Source organism: Triturus cristatus, chromosome 2_2, assembly GCF_964204655.1.
Source record: "Triturus cristatus chromosome 2_2, aTriCri1.1, whole genome shotgun sequence".
NCBI lineage: Eukaryota > Metazoa > Chordata > Amphibia > Caudata > Salamandridae > Triturus > Triturus cristatus.
Window position 1 is genome coordinate 1,051,273,995 of NC_140582.1, and position 22,283 is coordinate 1,051,296,277.

General features: G+C 51.5%; 1 protein-coding gene across 1 annotated transcript in view; it reads left to right on the forward strand.

Moving 5' to 3' along the window:
• The window catches only part of POLN (DNA polymerase nu), a 2,789,368-nt gene that overhangs the window by 514,737 nt on the left and 2,252,348 nt on the right, over positions 1-22,283 (forward strand). Inside the window, exon 5 of the mRNA XM_085643153.1 lies at positions 20,490-20,617. Coding sequence (XP_085499279.1) covers positions 20,490-20,617 — 128 coding nt within the window. The remainder of the gene's footprint in view (positions 1-20,489; positions 20,618-22,283) is intronic.

The window sequence follows — 22,283 nt, forward strand, 5'->3', positions numbered from 1 at the left end:
TGTATACTCCCAGCCTCGCACTGTAGGATCTTTGTGCACCTGACTGACATTTGTGGGCATTGGATCTGTGGGTACTCCACCCTTTTCTTTGCAGGGGCACTGCTGTGAGTGTTAGGCACCCAGCCCTCCTGTGTCTGGGCACTGCTGGGAGGACTCTGCACACACCCCTCCTGTGTCTGGGCACTGCTGGGAGTGTTAGGCACCCACCCCTCCTGTGTCTGGGCACTGCTGGGAGGACTCTGCACACACCCCTCCTATGTCTGGGCACTGCTGGGAGGACTCTGCACACACCCCTCCTGTGTCTGGGCACTGCTGGGAGGACTCTGCACACACCCCTCCGATGTCTGGGCACTGCTGGGAGGACTCTGCACACACCCCTCCTGTGTCTGGGCACTGCTGGGAGGACTCTGCACACACCCCTCCTGTGTCTGGGCACTGCTGGGAGGACTCTGCACCCACCCCTCCTGTGTCTGGGCACTGCTGGGAGGACTCTGCACACACCCCTCCTGTGTCTGGGCACTGCTGGGAGGACTCTGCACCCACCCCTCCTGTGTCTGGGCACTTCTGGGAGGACTCTGCACACACCCCTCCTATGTCTGGGCACTGCTGGGAGGACTCTGCACCCACCCCTCCTGTGTCTGGGCACTGCTGGGAGGACTCTGCACACACCCCTCCTGTGTCTGGGCACTGCTGGGAGGACTCTGCACCCACCCCTCCTGTGTCTGGGCACTGCTGGGAGTGTTAGGCACCCACCCCTCCTGTGTATGGGCACTGCTGGGAGGACTCTGCACACACCCCTCTTATGACTGGGCACTGCTGGGAGAACTCTGCACCCAACCCTCCTATTTCAGGATATGTACGCTTAGAACATACACAGGTGTGGGTTCGCTCCATGCATACGCGGGTGGGGGTACGGGTCGTACATACACTGTTGGGGTGGGGGTACGCTCCATACGTACGCGGGTGAGGGTACGGGTCGTACATACACGGTTGAGGTGGGGGTACGCTCCATGCATACGCGGGTGAGGGTACGGGTCGTACATACACGGTTGGGGTGGAGGTACGCTCCATGCATACGCGGGTGAGGGTACGGGTCGTACATACACGGTTGGGGTGGGGGTACGCTCCATACATACGCGGGTGAGGGTACAGGTCGTACATATACTGTTGGGGTGGGGGTACGCTCCATACGTACGCGGGTGAGGGTACGGGTCGTACATACACGGTTGGGGTGGGGGTACGCTCCATGCATACGGGGTGGGGGTACGGTCCGTACGTACACTGTTGGCATGGGGGGTACGCTCCATGCATACGCGGGTGAGGGTACAGGTCGTACATACACGGTTGGGGTGGGGGTATGCTCCATGCATACGGGGTGGGGGTACGGTCCGTACGTACACTGTTGGCATGGGTGGTACGCTCCATACATACGCGGGTGAGGGTACGGGTCGTACATACACGGTTGGGGTGGGGGTAAACTCCATACATACGCGGGTGAGGGTACGGGCCGTACATACACTGTTGGGGTGGGGGGTACGCTCCATGCATACGGGGGTGGGGGTACGGTCCGTACATATCCGTACCCACGCTGTGGAATGCTTGTGCAGGCCGTACCCAGCCTTTGCCACGTGGGTACAGCCGTCCCGCTATTGTTGGGGTGACGTAGGTGTGGGCGTGGTACGACTCGTGCCCACGCTCTTAAGGCGTGGGTACGGGACGTACCTGTATTGTTGTGTTGCCGGTTCGCGTCGTCAACCACTTCAGTTGTGCTGGATACACCCCCACCCCCTCGTAGTGACCAGGGCCTGGGGGTCAGGTATGTCCAGGGCATGTGTGCTGTGTGACTTTGGTGGGGGTTTTGTGGCCTGCCCCTGCTCCTGCCCCCCCCCCTTTCCCCCCTCCCTTTGTTGTTCTGACCTTCTGCGGCGTCTGCGTCGTAACCTGTAGAGGAGGTCGACTGCTATGAGGGCCGGGATGACACGTAGGTTCGGGTCCATGTCTGTCCGTCGCGTGCAGGTACTCCTTGTTCGCGTCGTCCTGATTTCCTGGCAGTTTTTGGCTGCCGGAAAATATTCTCCGTGCGGGATGACGTCGGTGCGAATCGTACTTCCTGGTTCGTGAATGGCAGGCTGCGTGCGTCCCGACGTCACGTCGGCGCTTTCCCGGATCACATTTGTATGTTTATTTTCATCGGTCGGGGTTTTGTACGATTCGTACGGAAATAATATTTCAGTGCGAATCGTACTTACATGTTTGTATATTGTTACGACCGGGTACGCGTCGGATGGAGAATATGCTCCGTCCGACGGTTCGTACCCGGTTTTTACAGGATCGTAATCGGCACCTTGGTGTCAATTGCAGTTTTAAAATCCATGGATTCGGGAAAAGCTTGCCTTGAAAGATACAGTAATTCCAGGTCCGACATTCAAGTCAGTTTAACTCGTGAACCTTGTTAACTCCAGGGTAGATACCAACCGGAATAGTTATTTCGAGACCCGGTATTGATAACGCGCTATTACTATTTTTATTATGTTTTTGTATACCAACATGCTAATGTACATTAGGGTGCCGATTCCGATCCGGGTAAAAAAATTTGCGTACGACTCGTATCCGTATATTTTCACGTACGAATCGTACAAGTAGCGTACAAACTGCAAAGTATGATTCGTACGTGATAAATACATACGAATTGCATCGGGAAAATGGTCCGAGAGGGAGCCGTAAATTTTTACGTCCGAATAGTGTCGGGAAAAGTGACCGATAGGGAGCCGGACATTTTTACATGCAAATCGTAAAACAGAAGTCCGAGCGCGCAAGTACGAACCGTACCGCCCGTCCGAATACACAACCGCATGTAAAAGGCCCCGTACGGACAGAGACGTTTTAATGCAGGGACAAAGTGGGCTCTGGCCCAGGGCCCCAGCCTTTCAGGGGGCCCCCTGACAGAGTCAGCTCCATTCTCCAGAGTTTTGCCCTAATGACCTTGAATATTTCTTAAACGGATTGTTTTAAATACTGTTTTCCTTTAATTTATTTTTTTATGTACCTTATTTGTGAGTCTAGTATAGCCATTTTGCAGAGAAATGTTGTGTTTATGTTTCATGCAATATACATAAAAAAGTTTCTTTTAGATCAAAACAAGGCCTTACATATAAGAAATGGGAGGGCGTTACAGAGATTATTTGCAGTAATATTGCTGAGCTGCTGCTGTGTTACAATATTGAAACCACACATAACTATCCCTGAATATTAGATGTAAACACATTTAGGGCCTTATTTATGAGAAGTGACGCATCGCTGTGTGAAAACAGGGATGCGTCACTTCTTAGTGCACCCTCCTTACTACATGATGGATGCGTCATATTTACTGTATGACGCATCATGTCGCAAGGAGTTACAGATATGTCATTATTTCTGACGGATCTGTAGGCGCAAAAGTGATGCATTGCTGGGGTGTGTCTGAAAATAGACGCAACTCCAGCAACGTGTCTGAAAGGGCCTGAATCAGTCTTATACCTGCTGTGAGGCAGGTGTAAGATATTGAGGCAATGGCGTCCTAGAAGTTGCGCACTGAGTTCTCATAGATTTCAATGCACCACTTCTACAAGGCTTTTTGCGCGGCAACACCCACCCTGCATACATTATACCTGGTGCAGGTATAATGTGGTGCAGGAGTTTCAAAGTGATGCATCTGCCTAGATGCGTCACTTTGCAAATATGGAGCATTTTGGCACATTTTTTACGCTGCCGGTGCATCACAAGAAGTGACACACTGGTGGCATAAAAGTGAAGCAAGGTCTCATAAATAAGGCCCTTAGAATTTGAACGAGTGTTCCTTTGCACTGTCAGGGACCTAATGAAATGAAATAGTGTATTTAATAAAGCGCGCAACTACTCAGACTAGAGTGTCCTGGCGCGAGACAGTGGGTGGAAAACGTGCGTAAAAGACCCATCAGTTAGTAAAAGACAGGTTTTTAAGTTCTTCCTGAAAGAGAGTAGGTCTGTGGTTAGTCTCAGAGACTCAGGGAGGCTATTCCACAATTTTGCGCCTAGAAAGCCGAGGGATCTACCTCCAGTGCGGGCACAGCATTTTTTAGGCACGATGGCTAGGTTGGCATCGGAAGATTTTAGGGGTCTAGCTGTTGTATAGCGATTAACGTGCTTATTTAGGTAGCCAGCTCCTAAGCCGTGGAAAGCTTTAAAGAAGATGGTCCTCGCTTTGAAGTCGATCCGTTCTTTTATGTGGAGCCAGTGTAGAGACTTGAGAATAGGGGTCATACTAGATCTGGGTTTAGGTCTCAGGATGGCTCTGGCCGCCGCATTTTGTACCACTTGTAGGCGCTGGATAAGGGATTTGGGAAGACCAAGGTACAAGCTGTTGACATAGTCAAGCTTTGATGTCACCAGAGCCTGAATCACGATCTTTCTGCTCTCAAGCGGTAACAGTGGCAGGAATATTTTTAGCATCCGGAGTATGCCAAAGCAAGCGCCAGTTAGATTTTGGATTTGAAAGCGCATGGAGATTGTCTTTTCTATGACAATTCCTAGGTTTTTTACTTTCTCCTTTTCCGCGGGCGAGGACGGCAGATCTTTTGACCACCAAGAGCTCCAGTCAGGCGTTTCTGGATTACCAAAGAAAACAACTTCACTTTTGTCAGGATTGCACTTCAGCTGATTGATCTTAAGCCAGTTAAAAACCTTTGTGAGGCAAGACCTAATCATTGCCCCGTCAAAGTTGGTTCCTTTTTCACACGTAAAAATCAGCAGAGTGTCATCAGCATAGGAAACAATTTTTGCGCCCTCTTCCTCTACCAGAAATGCAAGGGGGGATAGATATATATGTATATATTAAAAAGGGTAGGACTGAGAATGGAGCCCTGAGAGACACCCACATTAATGGCCGGAACCGGGGGATGAGAAAGGGGGAGTCAGATGTCCTGAGATCCATTTGCCACGAAGGATGACATCCATGTTAAGGCTCCTGGTTGTTAGCAACTCTCTACAGGAGCCTCTCAATTGGGACCATATTGAAGGTCGTAGACAGATCGAACAGTATCAGAATAGCCTTGCCTCCCTGATCCAGCTTACCCTTGAGAAATTCAGTCACTTCCAGCAGAGCGGACTCCGTACTGTAGTTAGCCCTAAAGCGGGAATGGGACACATGAAGGAGCTTCCCATCTTCAATGTGTTTTTGGAGGGCCTTGTTTACATGCTTCTCTAATATTTTGGAGAGGGCCTGAAGAAGGGAGATTGGCCTGTAGTTGGCAGGGTCCGTCAGTTTGGCGTTAGCCTTTTTTATCAGTGGAAGAATCTTAGCATTCTCCCATAATTTTGGCATGTTGCCTGAGGAGAGGGAAGAATTAAAGAGCTGGTTTACAGTGGGGTTTATGGTGGAAGCTAATAGATTCAGGATATCCGCTGGACATGGGTCGGTAGGAGAGCTAGACTGCTTTGGAGAAGGGTCAGTGACTCTTCAAGCTGAAACTCAGGGAAAGCTAGTAAAGATGGATGATCCAAGAGGTGAAAACTAAGGTAGAAGGTCAGTTCTTCCTCTGAGATGTTAGTGAAGGCGTGTTCGATCACGGGGATCTTTTTGTGGAAGAATTGAGCTATTTGCTTAGACCATTCTTGCGTGCATGGCCCTTCCTTTGTGCCAGCTTTCGGGCGGTAAAGGATTTAACTATGCTAAAGATTACCTTACTCTTATTTTGGGCATTTTCTATCTTGGTTTGAAAGAAGTTTTTCTTGGCTGCCTTCACAAGAATGTAATGAGCTTTTAAGTTCTCTTTATACACCTTCCTGTCCACAGGTAGATAGGATTTACGTTCCATTTTTCTACAATTTCTTTTGCTAGATCTGAGGGAATCATTAAACCATGGAGCTGGTGGGGCCGAACTCTTTAAGGAGCAGAAAACAACCGGTACAGGTGCATCAATATTAGTTCGGAGCCATGAATCTATTGAGAGGGCGTCCGAGTCGGGGCAGCCAGACAGCTCCAGTGAGGAACGATCGAGGGCGTCTGCTAACATCGGGATGGATATTTTATGGAACGTCCTGTAATTAGGGATCCTCTACCCCTGCGTTAGCCCAAGGGGTTGTGGTAGGGTTGGGAATGACGAATTTTAATAGGAGGTGGTCAGACCAGATAATGGGAAGAGTTAGGCTTACTGATATGTCAAAGTTGTGAAAGATTTGGCTAGGGTATGGCCCTTCTCATGGGTGGCTGAAGAAATAGATGGAAACGTGTTGCAGGCCTGCAGCGTCTCCAACAAGGAAATTGTTTGAGGGTCTTTTCCATTGTCCATATGTATATTGAAATCTCCCAGAATAAGGCAGTTGTTGTAGTTTAAGGCCAGGGAGGTGGTGGCTGTATTAAGCGTAGTAATAACATTTCCAATTGCACTGGGAGGTCTGTAAATTAGAAAACCAGCTATGCTATGATGGGGGAAGAAGGTACAGTGGAAGTCTAAGGACTCTGCGCCCTCAATGTTTTCCATTGGGATGGGAGAGCAGTCTAGTATTTGATTGTAAATTATGGCGACACCAACCCCCTTCCCACTCGGTCAGTCCCTCCAAAGGATTTTATAACCCGTAGGGATGGCCGAGGTGATAGTAGGGTTGGAGGCTTCAGACAGCCAGGTCTCAGTGAGAAATAAAAGATCAGGCTGTTTGTCTAAAAGTAGACCATAAATGTGTGGTTCATGCTTTTGCAAAGAGCGACAATTTAAAAGGGTGGCCTTTAAGTCCTTTGTTTTCATATTGTTTTTACACTTATTGTTGCGTGGGAGGATCTTGGGTGTGGGTTTCCTGGGCTGGAGGAGAGACCAGTTGCACTTATTGCATCGAAAGTCTACCTCCAAGCTCGGATCAGCCGCTGACATAATGGTAGCCGCCTAAGGCTAAGCAGTGTTTCCCTATTGTAATATAGTGAAAGAAACTCACCGGAGGGGAATTGGGCAGCATGGCCGGCGCCGGACGCCTCCGGGCGCAGACGGGCTTGCCTTTGGTGTGCCTTCGACGTGCCAGCTGCGCGCCCATTGCGCGCATCCTTTTGCATCGGGAATATTTAGACTAATGCCTATGATGCAAACTGGATTGCTAACGCACCTGAGGAAGTGGAAACAACGTGGGTGGAAGTGAGGAGCCTTATAGTAGCCACAGCCATGCGCACAATCGGCGTATCAGCCGCGGCGGACCAGGACTGGAGGAAAAACTAGATGCAAATCGTAGCAGCTGAGGAGGTGTAAGCAAGCAGAATCAAGTAAAGAGTAATTCAGCCACACATATACATTTTAAAAAGTATTAAAAAAAACTACGAGCAGGGCAGGACACACTAAATCCTTCCGCTGTCAGCTGCGCGCGTCCGTTTGCATCAGGAATATATAGGCTAATGCCTATGATGTAAACTGTATCGCTAATGGAACTGAGGAAGCGGAAACTGCGTGGGCGGAAGTGAGGAGCCAGATAGTAGCCCCAGCCCTCCGCACAATCGGCATATCAGCCGTGGCGGACCAGGACTGGAGGCAAAACTGGATGCGAATCGTAGCAGCTGAGGAGGTGTAGGCAAGCAGAATCAAGTAAAGTGCAAGTGCTCGTAGGTAGGAGAAATTGTTAAAAAGCACAGAGTAATTCAGCCACACATCTACATTTTAAAAAGTATCAAAAAACCTACGAGCAGGGCAGGAAACACTAAATCCTTCCGCTGTCAGCTGTGCGTCCATTTAGATCGGGAATATATAGGCTAATGCCTATGATGCAAATAGGATCGCTAACGCGGCTGAGGAAGCTGAAACTGTGTGGGAAACAGGGGCTCAAATTGGATCATAAATTCAAAGCTGTTCTGAACAGGGGCCCCCAAAATATGTTTGGCCCAGGGCCCCCAAAATCCTTAAGATGTCCCTGCGTACGGAGCGAATGCTGTAGCACACATGTACACGGGTAAACTTGTGCCTGGATACGAGTCGTACAGCCCCCCTCACCCTGCACATGTCAGCACTGTACCCCCCTCCGCACCGTACCCCAACACCGTAGCACAGCCCCGCACCTGTACGCACCGCACCCCAGGCCCGTCTCCCAGCCCCGCACTTGTACGCCCCGTACCCCAGGACCGTTCCCCAGCCCCCCACCTGTACGTGCTGCACCCCAGGCCCGTCTCCCAGCCCCGTACCTGTACGCACCGTACCCCAACACCGTAGCCCATCCCCGTACCTGTACGCACCGTACCCCAACACCGTAGCACATCCCCGCACCAGTACGCACCATACCCCAACACCGTAGCACAGCCCCGCACCTGAACGGATTGTACCCTAACACCGTAGCACAGCCCCATACCTGTACGCACCGTACCCCAACACCGTAGCACAGCCCCGCACCTGTACGCACCGTACCCCATCACCCTAGCACATCCCCGCACCTGTACGCACCGTACCCCAACACCGTAGCACAGCCCCGCACCTGTACGCAGCGTACCCCAACACCCTAGCACATCCCCGCACCTGTATGCACCTTACCCCAACACCGTAGCACATCCCCGCACTAGTACGCACCGTACCCCAACACCGTAGCACATCACCGCACCTGTACACACCGTACCCCACTACCGTAGCACAGCCCCGCACCTGTACGCACCGTACCCCAACACCGTAGCACAGCACCCTCACCCAGCATCGCGTATGTACGGACCTTACCTACGCGAAAAAGACTCGTACAGAACCAGGACACTGTAAAACAGCACAAGGAGGGTCAATTCGACTCGCACAACACCACAAAACACGTCAACATGACAAAATACATCTCTATGACTGACCTGGCACATCCAAACAGGCAAACAGAGGCCCTAAATCACAACCACCTCTTATAACACACCCACCACAAATTCAAACCCAGCCACACCCACAAATGGACCAATAAAAAGGGCCCACACACACAACCCATGAGCCTTTGCAACAGACCCACTGCTGACAGACCCCACAGACAAACAACTGCACCTTACTTACACCTTAACTACACCTTAACTTACACACCTTCACACAACCTCATTCACAAACACCCCCTCTTCACATTCACACACACACCGTCACATTCACACCCACACACCCACAACCATCCACACCCCACACCATGCCCACAGACAAGAATCCAAAGTTCACAAGGGCGGAGCTGGACCTCCTCGTCAACGCAGTCATCAGAGTAGAGCCACAGCTAATTGGAACATTGGTCAGACAGACCAGCATAGCCCAAAAAACAAGCCTGTGGCAGAGGATTGTCGATAAGGTAAATGCTATTGCGCCCATCCGAAGGACCAGGCATGAATGCCAAGCCAGGTGGTACGATCTGCGCAGGGCAGTCAAGAGGAAAATGAACGAGGAATACGCCCAGAGTAACATCACTGGAGGTGGGCTGCCCCGCAGACCCGTACATTACCATCCCTGGGAGGAGAAGGTGATGGCCATGCTTCCGCCGGTGGGAGTACACGGAGTCGAAGGAGTCGCAGAGCCTGGTGAGTACACACACAACTCACGTAACATGGGGGGAATGCCATCCACACCACAAACACACCAAATGCACGCAACTTCCCCCAAGCCCTCACCGCACACAACCACACTCAAAAACCACGCTCATGCCACTAACGTCTCCATGCCCCATTCACAAATAAAGGCAATGCCATGTCCCAGGCCACACCAACCACAAACCCAAGACTGGATGTCCGGGATGCTGGGAGGGTGGGGCTCACACAACACATTGTGCAACTCAGAAGCAGACACCAATGCCCTCAGCCCATATGGCCTAGGTACATGCCCATGCACCATGCCCAATGCACAGGGACTGGCAAAGTACTGACAAGGAAGCTGACACTTGGCCCTGCTGTATGCAGCACAAGGCCCTCGTGTGACCACTGTACACTCAAACACCAACTCCACAAGCTCAGATATTTAGCACAGGAACTCACACTCACTGTCATGCCAGCATGCACCATGAGGGGCCAGACACATCACCTGGGAGACCCAATGACAAATCACACTACACACAACAGCAGGCCCGGTCACACCCTCCCCCCCTCACACAAGCACACACCCCCGGGGCAGGCAACGGATCTACCCACTCCCACAATGGACATGTGACACTACAAGACCAATCCATAGCCAAATAAGCATCCTAGCCCAAAATCTACTGGTCAAACACTCAGGAGAACATATCAATCTGTCCCCCGCAACATACCCCTCCCCAAGTGTACATTGAGACGAATGCTAGGCACATCCAACTACCTGGGGGAACTGTGACAACTTGAATATGTATGAAACATGGATGTGGCATGAAACAGCATTAACATTGTCTCTCTCTCACACACAGGGCAACGTCATCGACCTCCCCCCAACAATGGGGGGAACAATCACAGTCCCAGGCTCAGCGTGAAGATGATCCCACCGGCAGCGACGACTCTCACCACTCCGTGACCCCGACCAACCTGGCCCATCTGGTGCCCAAGCCCCTGCAGCACCTGCGTCAGGTACATCTGTGCCAACCCCCACCCCATTCCTGCCACCTCCCAGGAGCCCTGCTCGCACTGAACAACACAGCCAGTCTGACCAGGAGGGACAAGGTTCTCCGGGCACCCAGGAGGAGGCAGACAACCCAGCTAATGCCATCCCTCAGGGGTCCCGTAGACCCGATGTTCCCACAACGGCAGGCCAGGCTCGTGTGGGCAGGGGTGGTGGGAGTGGAGGCAGGTGGAGGCGAGAACCTGACCAGGCAGCTGAGGGAACCGGTATGTCACACATACGCCACATCCTGGACACATACCGGCATGACACCAGGGGCATCAGCCAGGTAGTGTCGAGCCTCACAGAGATGAAGGGGACCCTCGACGAGATGAAGAACCTGCAGGCCGAGCAACATGCCAGTCAACAACAACACCAAGGACGGATGGAGGCAAGACTGGCTGAGCTCCTGGAGGTGCAAACGGACATGAGCCGTTCACTCCGTTGGATCGCCGACAACATGGGCAACCCTCCCTGTGCCACCAGGCGAAGACCACCACCAGCCACAGGGAGGGAGGAGGAGGAGGATTCGTACGACGGAGCATCACAGACATCGTCAAGGCCTGCATCTGAGGGTCCCCCCAGGAAGGTGGGTCGTCCACGGAAAAGACCGTGAGAGTCAGCGGACCATCCACATCTCCCAGGTCACCTGGCCTGGCACCTGGCCCTCTGGCACAACAGCACCACCTCACCCAATGACATTCTCTGCCACATGGACTTGCTGGTCACAGTCTGACCAATGATGACCAACACTGTGGTCTGGACTCTGATGACTCCAACTGACAAGGATGCCATCTCCCCCTGTGAACTTTGGATTCTATGCACCCGGTAGAGCACCTTACTTCATCTACCAAAAGACTTACCCCACCAAAAATAAATACTTTATTTTGTCATGAGATGTTGCTGTCATTTGGCATTATTCCCCAACATATGTGTGTGTAAATGTCAAACTATGCCTGAGTGTTGAACTAACTCCACACATCCATACCCTGGTATCGGAGTCTGGTACAGGACACACATGGGTCACAATGTTTCATTCAATGCAGACATGGAGCACACTACTCACCTGTGATGGCCTCAAGCTGCTGAGGGAGTGCATGCAATACTGTGCCGACAGACCTATTTGGAAGAGTATCATTAAGGCGTAGAGGTCATGCCTCATTCGGAGGTTCCCGGGGCGGGAGTCCCAGGTGGGAGAACTATGTCCTGCATGCTGGAGTACGGTGGATCTGAAGAATGGTGGCCAGGTCAAGGTTGGATGCACAGAGATAGCACTACGGGTTCTCGGATGACAGTGGTACAAGGTTGGTGTTGGGTCGGGGTTGTGGCCTGCCTCCTGAGTGTGGGTGGGGAGTCTGAAGGTCATCCTGCAGAACACAATGATCCATTGCAGCTATCTCTGCTGGACGGTGATGTGGCTGGGGCGCGGGATGTTGCAGCTGAGGTGCAGATGCAGCCTGGATGTGGACAAGTGTCCTGGGAGTTTGGATATGGCTGCCCCGTAGAGGGCATGGCATTATTTGACACGGATGTTGTCGTGGACCTGGGGGATGGTCCGTCTTTCCTAGGAGTGGATCTATCTGGGGATCATGTGCATAATTCAGAGCGTGTTGCAGTCTGAGGCACAGATGCTGGTGATTAGCATGGCAAATGTGAGCAAGCAATCCATGATGCACGCCATCTTGTGTGCGTGGACACTAGGTGCTTGTGCAGGGCTTTTGCGGGTGGGACACAAGCAGTTGACCCAGCTGTAAGGGGACAATCCTCAGATGTAGACCTCAGTCCTGTACAAGTCCAGCCTCAGGTGGCTGCTGTTCTGCCATTCATCAATGGATCTCATGTAATCTTGAATATTGGAACTGGCAATGTCTGCGTCCTTGGTGAGGGTGAGGAGCACCTGGCTGTCAATGGCATACGAGTTGATGATGAGGTTGTGTGCGCATGTGATGGTGGAGAGGGGGGTCCTGGACACACTGTAGATTGACACGCTGAGAGATGATACCTGTGCCATGTGCCTGACAACGACACCATACTACATGCAGAAGCCTTGAGTCCCACTCCCATGGCCTTGCCGGGGTACAGAGCCGGTGGGGAGTAGGAGGGACATGACCTGGTGGGTGTGACAGGGCCTGGAAGGCATGGCAGCGCTGTGTAGGCAGTCGGAGTTGCACACTCATCATGCAAAGGTGTTGTGTGTGCGCTTAGTGTACGCCTGAGAGCAGGCGGGAGATGTGTGGATGGACATTGCTTGGAGGGTGTCTGCAACATCAGACTGTAGTGTGATGTGGGTCATGCAAGGACCTGAGGTTCGTGCAATGTGCATGTTGCATGTGCAGACGGTCCAGCCTTTGGCACCGCGTGGCCGCAACTGTGTCACAGACAAGCTGATGACAGCCAAATGAATGGGTTGAGGGAGTAAGGGAGGAGCATCTTTGATGTGTGTGTGTTGCCAAATCAGGAAACTTCGTGTGCCCATGCTGCAGTGGCTGCAACAGCAGGCGGCATGTCCTGGGAACCATGCCACAATTTCCACACAAAGACTAGGATGTCAGAAAGGACTACTCAACAGGTGTATGTAAAGGAAGGAGTGCCCGGTTTTCAATGGCACACCCAGAGACAAAGGATGCACAATCACCAAAGATGACTGACACCCTGGTCCTGCTGGGGGACTCACCAGAAGGCAAGAACCGCGGGCACCGGCGCCTGACCCACCAAATGAAGCATGTCCTGGCGGTGGTCTTCCCTGACATGGCTAGGCGGTTACAGGCGAAGCAGCAGCAGCAAGGGGGTAGGTACATGTGTGTTTGTTGTGTGTCACCAGCTTTGGGAAGTGCTCAGTCGCATGGATACACTGCCAGGGTTAATATGTGCATTGCATTTTCTGTTCCCCAAAGTCATCCGCTGCTGTTCTTCCTCCTTTCCCCTCCTTGACATGTGTTCCCTGGTCTGTGTGTAATCACTATTGCACATGGTCCTCTAGGCTGGCAGTTAATCCAAGTGCACATTGCTGTCTGCATCATGTGGGGGAGGGGTCGGAGACATGTGTTGTTACCCTGCCTGTGCCCTGTCCTGTTCAGTCATTTGGGGGTCCATATCAGCTGGCACTGATGCTGAGTCTCAACATAGGAGTGTGAGTGTTCAAATGAACAGACTTGCAGCATGCATGACCGATGTTGTGGCCTCATACATGATGTGCATGAGTGGGAGATATGCATAGTGCCGGGACGGTAGCTAATTTTACAGTCAGATAATTCCAGGACCATGGAGCAGTGTGCCCACTACAGTACCCTAAGACACCCTTGCCTCGGTATCATGTGTGTCATCCAACACTGTGCCCATTCTCAATGTGTTCAGCATAGTTTTGCCTCTGTGGCATTGTTCCCTGGCCTCATTTGTATTTATCTAAAGTGTGCTACATGTGCCCATTGTACAGGCTGACCCCATTTTGCTTCTGCATCCTCACACTGGCCAGTGCCTGTGTGTCTATGTACAACAATCTGTTGAGGTTTTTTGTCACAAATATGTGTTGGCAGCCTCACAAGGTGATGTGGAGTACATTTAGGATTTCCTGATGCACTTTTTAGTAAACCCAGATTGAGAGGTGTCACTTCTTGAACTGTCTCAATCACATTGTCTCATGTATGGGGTGTTATTGCGGGCAAGGACTACATGTCCAAACCTTATGTCTCCTTGCCAGGTCTGACCAGTGTGTGATGATTGTCTGGACAGGCACTCAACGTGCAGTGACCCAGGCATGTTGTGCAGGGTGTCATGATTGTGCTTTGCAGCATGTGTCACAAGTTAAAAAACATGGTTCCTGCTCATCCATTATTGGCACGGGTGTGTGCTCCAGATGCTATGTGGTTTGGTCTGTGTGTGCTGACATCTGTGTGGACATTCTTCGTTCACATCAGGGTGTCTCCTCAGTGCAGGTGCTCCTTATTCCAACACAATTTCAGGGCCATTTACTGATGCATTGTCCTGTGTCTGGACATGTGTGCCACTCCACATGACAGGTAGTGTGTCAGATGTGTTGCCAACTGTGTCATCATGGTACGGATGGCCATGTGACAGGTGGCATGTTTTAAGTTGTTATTCAAGAAGTCATGTGCCCTGGCACTCACTACACTTGTCAACATGTCCCAATAGTTTATATGCTTCACTTTGATTTTTGTGAAGGACAATGATGTGCCTGCATGACAGATGTCTCCCAAGGGAGTGCACAAGTACCACTTTTACACTTTTGTGGAACACGCTGGCACAATTAGAACATGGGCACATTTCTGTCCAAAATTTGTTTAGGAATTATACATATCCATGTTCCCACAGTGTGTTAGCATTTAGGTTAGTCCTTGGTTGTTGCTGATGCCAACTTACCGGTGTTAAGTCATCCCGACCACCGTGGTGCCATGTATATGTACTTCCTGATACCACATTTCTTCTTAACATTGGCTTCTTGGCATTAGGCGGGCAGCTCATACAATGACTGTGTAAATGTAGTTTTGTGTGCACCTCCTTGTGTGACTTCTGATATTCATGCACATGTGTGTTCTGTCATTCACACATTCCAAATATGTCAATTGTGTAAAGTTGTGTGCTTCCCAATGGATCAGATAGTATTACTTTTGCTTTTCTACAGTACTCACAGGTCTATGAGTGTGGGGGCCCCTTCAGCATTGGCGTCTGTTATTTGGCATTGGGTGCACCAATACTATTTCGTTCACAGTGACCAGGAGGTGGCATGCCGTCATGGTCTGCCTGTGCTCCACTGTTCACAGACACTAGCTTCTCTGTATAATTGGATATCCAGTTATTTGCTGTGGTGTCCTGATTTTCATTATTTCAGGGGGCATGTTGGGTGAACCAACTGGGGAGTGCAGGGCTTACATATGTGCTGGGTATTCTAGATGTTCCTCATGATGCATTTCATGATATGCACTGTGACCTATTTAGTTTGGACTCATGTGTCAGATGTACACAGGTGACTGATTATTTCCTGTCTCTTCACCTTGCCCACAGCATCATCAGGGGACACCGAGGGAGACACCTGCACGGACGTGGAAGAGGGATCCAGCACCAGTGGCACCACTCCTGGCGAGTCGGCAGCATCAAGTGGCACGGAGGGCGAGGGGAGTGCGGCGGAGGACCTGGGTAGTACCACCACCGACTACGACGCAGACGGGTCCGAGGCTGAACTCCCTGAGGGGGCGGAGGCTGCTCCAACAGCTGGCAGCAGCACTACAACTGTCACCGCCCCCTCCATTCCCATCACCGCCCTCCCAGTTGCTCCGGTCCCTTCTGTCCGTTTAGGGCAACAACGTGTCTCCTTCGTGCCAGGCACCGCACCCCCTGCCCCTGTCTCCCCTGCTGCCCTCACTGCCGAATCTGTGGACATTCAGCGGCAGTTGCAGGTTGAGCAGACATCGATCCATGGCCACACCAGACTGCTGACACAGATGGTGTCGTACATGGAGGGCATGTCATCAGCGATGTCTGACCAACGGATGTTGCTGAGGTCCATGGACTCGTCACTGACGGCAGCAGTGAGTGTCCTGCAGCGCTTGCTACCCCACCTATCCCTGCGCCATCCACACTTCCCACTCCCATTCCTGTCCCAAGCACACACACACCTTCCCAGGCAGGCACCACACCAGACACAGGCAGCACACCAACAGGGAAGGGCAAGCGAACACCTCCTGCCACACACACTCAGGGGGAAGAAGGCACACCCACTGGGTCTTGGGCACACAGGCAGACATGCAGCCACAGTCGGAGACCGCATGCCTCACTCCCCAGTCCCTCCAATGTCACTCTCCACAGGCTCCCCTGCCCCACAGTCTGAGAAGGAGACCTACTTGGCTGTGCTGGGCCTCAGACCCACTGTTTCACCTGCGCGCAAACGGGCAAGGCACTCCACGGGTAGGGGAGTTGAGTCCCCCCTCCCTGTCCACCACCTCCCCCAGTAGCGCTGCAACCCATCCCTCCGACCCCCCCCCCACTCCTTGGGGCCTGTGGTTCCTTCGGGTGCAGGGGAGACGCTGCAAGAACTTGCGGACGTGTGCAGCGCAATACTGACCTCCACCTTTGGCGCAGCCCCACCCCCTGTGGTGGAGTCGTCCGTCCCTGCACCCCCAACACCTGCCCTACCCCCTCCTGTCCCTGCGGTGCCTGGTCCTTCCCCACATGATGCCCCCACCCCAGTCGATCAACCAGAGGTATCTAATGTGCAGGCAAGCTAGGGGAGACGCGTGGCCATGTGTCCCCCCCCAGGACTTCGTGTCTGGACTGGCCTATGGCCTTTGTAAATAGTGTCCTTTTCTACTTTTTGTTTTCATGCTGAATAAAGCATTTTGTTTTTACTTTGCACACGATTGCTTTTCAGGTATTGATGTTGGTGCTGATGATCCATGAGTTGGGGTGGTGATCATGTGTTGGGTATCTGGGAAATGTAGTAGTCTGCTGCTCATGGGGTGGACCCTGGTATCTGCGTGGCATCACAAGGTCTCTGCAATGATTCTTTGGTCGTGTATGCTCTTTGTGTTTTGAGACATTGTCCCAAGGATTGTTCCTTCCTCTGTGGCACCTGACATCTTCCCTGCAGGGAGTTGCACCATTGTTGTGCTGACCTGTGTCTACATTCCCTTGGTGGCTGATGGATCCCTTGAACTATGTCCATGCCTGCTCAGCAATGTGTCCGGCTGCATCGTCTGTGCCATCCTTGGTAGTCACTGTACTTGTGTATAGAGTATGTTGCCATGCCTCCATGGGGAAATGGTCCCTTTTCCGCACTATGCATGTGTGTACTCCCAGCCTAGCACACATATGGTACTTGTTCTGCAGGGTATTTGGTCACCTGACTGACAATTGTGGGCATTGTATCTGTGGGAAGTCCACCCTATTCCTTCCATGGGAGACAACAACTTGGTGGCTGTGCCAGCACCTGTACATTCCTATCAGTCCTGGAATGTGCGTGACAGTGTGTGTTCCCTTTGGCTCTCTTAGTTTAGTGGGTTTCACATAACTATACAGTCTTGTGACATGATCTCAGTGTGTGTATTGTGCTGCATCCGCCAGGGGTGGGTATGCATGTGTCATTTGTCATCGCACCCACATGTGGTGTGTCATGCAGTGGGGGAATGACATCCATCCTCATGGGAGTGGGACACTGCTGTCAGTGATGTGTTGATATGGCACTATCAACATAGTCGCACATTGGGGATGCGTTCATGGACCCATGGAGTTGTGGTCATCTGAGGATGATGCACCCACCCCTCATATGTCTGGGCACTGCTGGGAGTGATATGCACCCACCCCTCATATGTCTGGGCACTGCTGGGAGGCCTCTGCACCCACCCCTCATTTGTCTGGGCACTGCTGGGAGGCCTCTGCACCCACCCCTCATATGTCTGGGCACTGCTGGGAGTGATATGTACCCACCCCTCATATGTCTGGGCAATGCTGGGAGGCCTTTGCACCCACCCCTCATATGTCTGGGCACTGCTGGGAGGCCTCTGCACCCACCCCTCATATGTCTGGGCACTGCTGGGAGTGATATGCACCCACCCCTCATATGTCTGGGCACTGCTGGGAGGCCTCTGCACCCACCCCTCATATGTCTGGGCACTGCTGGGAGGCCTCTGCACCCACCCCTCATATGTCTGGGCACTGCTGGGAGTGATATGCACCCACCCCTCATATGTCTTGGCACTGCTGGGAGGCCTCTGCACCCACCCCTCATATGTCTGGGCACTGCGGGGAGGCCTCTGCACCCACCCCTCATATGTCTGGCCACTGCTGGGAGGCCTCTGCACCCACCCCTCATATGTCTGGGCACTGCTGGGAGGCCTCTGCACCCACCCCTCATATGTCTGTCCAGTGCTGGGGGTCCTCTGCAGCCACCCGCCCCCTTGGTGCAGTACACTGCTGTCCTGTGCATACACACACACCAATATACTGCTTATATGCTGCACCAGGCCCTATGCCAACATTCGTGGCGTGTGTACGCCTTGTATCCATTCTGTACTGGTGCCGTAGGGGTACAGGTGGGACGGACCCTAACCCCGCATTCATAGGGTGTACGGGCCGTACCCACACTCTGTGGGCTTGGGTACGGTGCGTACCCCTCCATCACCACTCCAATGGTGGTACGAGCCGTACCCACGCTGTGGGGGCATGGGTACGGCTCATACCACCATTGGAGTGGTGATGGAGGGGTACGCGCCGTACCCACGCTCTGAGGGCCTGGGTATGGCGCGTACCCCTCCATCACCACTCCAATGGTGGTATGGGCCGTACCCACGCCCCCACAGCGTGGGTACGGCGCGTACACCTCCATCACCACTCCAATGGTGGTACGGGCCGTACCCACGCCCCCACAGCGTGGGTACGGCGCGTGCCCCTCCATCACCACTCCAATGGTGGTACGGGCTGTACCCACGCTCTGAGTGCGTGGGTACGGCGGGTACCCCTCCATCACCACTCCAATGGTGGTACGGGCCGTACCCACGCTGTGGGGTGTGGGTACGGCCCGTACCACCATTGGAGTGGTGATGGAGGGGTACGTGCCGTACCCACGCTCTGAGGGCGTGGGTACGGCGCGTACCCCTCCATCACCACTCCAATGGTGGTACGGGCCGTACCCACGCCCCCACAGTGTGGGTACGGCGCGTACACCTCCATCACCCCTTCAATGGTGGTACAGGCCGTACCCACACCCCCACAGCGTGGGTACGGTTCATACCACCATTGTCGTGGTGACGGGTACGCGTCCACGTCCACTTCCGTTGTGACGGTACGTAGGGAGTGGTGGACACGCCCCCCCCAAAGTGACCAGAGCCAGGAGGTCATGTATGTACAGGACATATTTACAATGTAACTTGGGTGGGGGTTATGTTTCCTGCCCCTGGCCCCCCCTTTGCCCCTGAGTGTTGTTCTGACCTTCTGCGGCGTCTGCGTGGGTTTCTGTGCACCAGGTCATAGGCTAGGAGGGCCGGGATGACACGTAGGATGGGGTCCATGGCTGTCCGTCGCGTACCGGTGCTCCTTCTTTGCTTCGTCCTCAATTTCCCGGCAGTTTTTGACTGCCGTAAAAAATGGTCCGTGCGGAGTGACGTAGGCACGAATCGTATTTGCTGGTCCGTAAAACGCTGCCTGACTTCGTCCGGACGTCACGAACGCGATGTCCCGGATCGGAATTGTGGGTATTTTTTCCACGCACGTACTTTTGTACGAATCGTACGGAAATGGTATTTCTGTACGATTCGTACTTGCTGGTTTGTAAGGAGGATTTCCCGGGTACGAGTCGTACGGAGAAAACGCTCCGTACGACCATTCGTACCCGGGTTTTACAGGATCGGAATCGGCACCTAGATGTATTAGGTGTTGCCATATGTCCCGCATCTTGTCCTGAAACCCAGGTTTAGCCTTAGGGAATTTCCCTTAAAGGGAACGGAATCTGATTCAATTTGCATATGGATATCTTTAAATAACTTGCCTTTACATTTACTATATTGACCTGCTTTGGAATATATTGAGCTACGTTGTAATCAGGTGATAGTTGAATTATGACTAATTTGAAGGATTTGAATGTGTAACTTTGCTAATCTGCTAATAAACCTTCATGGTTTGTAAATCTATTACTCTCTGTCTTTCCTGTGGATATGTTCTTCACTATTACTGATATATATTGCTGATTTGTTGACGTTTAAGCCTCAATACCAGACAAGATCCATCCCCTCTAACTTAATTTGGATATGGATTTGCTCTAAATGTTTTGCACAGTGCATACCCTATCCCCGCTCCATCAGTATTTCCTTGTGTAGCTAATGGAAAACTTGAAACGGGCCTGTATATACATGCACAACTTCTGGAGAGGTTTATAACTCAATTTAACGTTGTTGTAACATGCTTTCATTACATAGACTATTTAGAACATTGCAATTTTCATTTCAGGAGCAACATTATGATTACAAACCACCTATCAACACAGGTATCTAGCGATCTACACACTGTGACAAAGAAGATGGAATCATCTAGAATGGAGCAGGATTATCAACATAATAGAAAACAGATTAAACTAGGTGAGAAATATGCCAAATATCTAATGCAAGAAATTAATAAATTTGGTATTCTTATTTATTCTGTACTATTTGAATATTAATGTTGGAGAAGGATTACAAATTGGTGACAAGTTTTGTATTTTTTTTTATTACGTTCTTCAGAAAAGTGAACATAAAAACACATACAGTAATATCATCCTTGTCAGCAATATGTCCGTACAGAGATTAACACTGTTCAGGTGCAAATGTCTAATAGAAAAACAAAAGGTTCAACAAATACATACTCACTGGAAGGGGGAGTGGTGCTGGGGGGGGAGTGGGGTTGGACTATCGCTCAGTGTATCACTCAGACACATGAGTGACACTAGTATTTTGAATTGTCAGGGTATTGTAAAATTGTATGTAGTGTATATATATGTATATCTGTATGTCCTTTTTGTAAGTTTATGTATACATCATTGTTTGTGCTTTTGATTATTTATGTGAAATCAATTGGTGGGTCAGAGGCTGAACCAACGGCATGTGTGTGAAAATAAATCATTGGTAATTATTTGTTGGAAAGCTATTGATAAACGTCAGGGTAATTAATTGTGCCTTGTCAGTAAATAAATGTGAGATTTATCCCTCCGTACTCTCTTGTTCCTCATCCTTCAGATGTTTCATGCCCATGTATAGGAGGGTCATTTGGGCAAACCCCCCTGTTTTGGTGCCTGACGCAAGTAACAGCGATACACGTGCCATATATCCCTAGGTCTTTGCCAGTAGCAGCTCTATGGTGACAAACCTATGGTGGCACAGTTTTATACTGTTAACCATCCGCAGCAAGGCCAATTTCGGAGAGGGAAGAAACGGTGTGGCAGTGACATCAGAGGAAGTCTGGAAGATCTCTATCCAGTATGCGGCTATCTGGGGGCATGTCCCAGTCATATGAGCGAAGTCAGCATCTGGGGTTTGACATTTGGGGCAGTTGGGCGCTTTAGTGGGGACAAATCTGGTCAGCTGTCCTGGAGTAATGTACACCCTATGCACAAATTAAAAATGAAGGAGTTTGTGCCTATGGTTGGGGGATACTCTTTTTATTTGTTCATGGCAGTCAGCCCATTCATTGTCAGTCAGTGGGAGACCCAGATTCTCCTCCCTTCGCCGCCGCACTCTCCTGTCCCGGATCTGCTTGAGTGCCATACATGCCCGGTATTGTCTGGTAACCATGTGATCTACTGCTTTGTCAGTAATGAGTAGAGTAAGTGGTGCAAATTCTGGGGGGGAGGATGGGAAGGAAGAAACGGACTACCAGAGTTCCCCAAGTAATCGGGTAGCTATACATTTGTCAATGTATATCAGTTCCGGATGCGTAGACATATCTGTCATGGTGAGTACCTTGTCATCTGGAAATAGTGGTGCTTAACTTCAATTTAGTCAAAGTGCAGTGCACCACTGTCTTGGAGGTTACTGGCAGAAATGGGTTTTTGTGTAGTGGGATAGCATGAGAGTACAGGAGACCGGTGCCCAGCGTTCGGCAGAGCTTGCGCTAGGCCCAGCATGTGGTAGATAAGGGTTGTATATCATGGGGATCGAGTGGTATACCTAGTGGGAACAGGGCCCCCAAGGGTGTGGGAGCAGCCAAGTCTCGCTCAGGGTTAGTATATGGTATGCAGTCGTCTGGGTGAAACCAGTGATAAGCAAATTG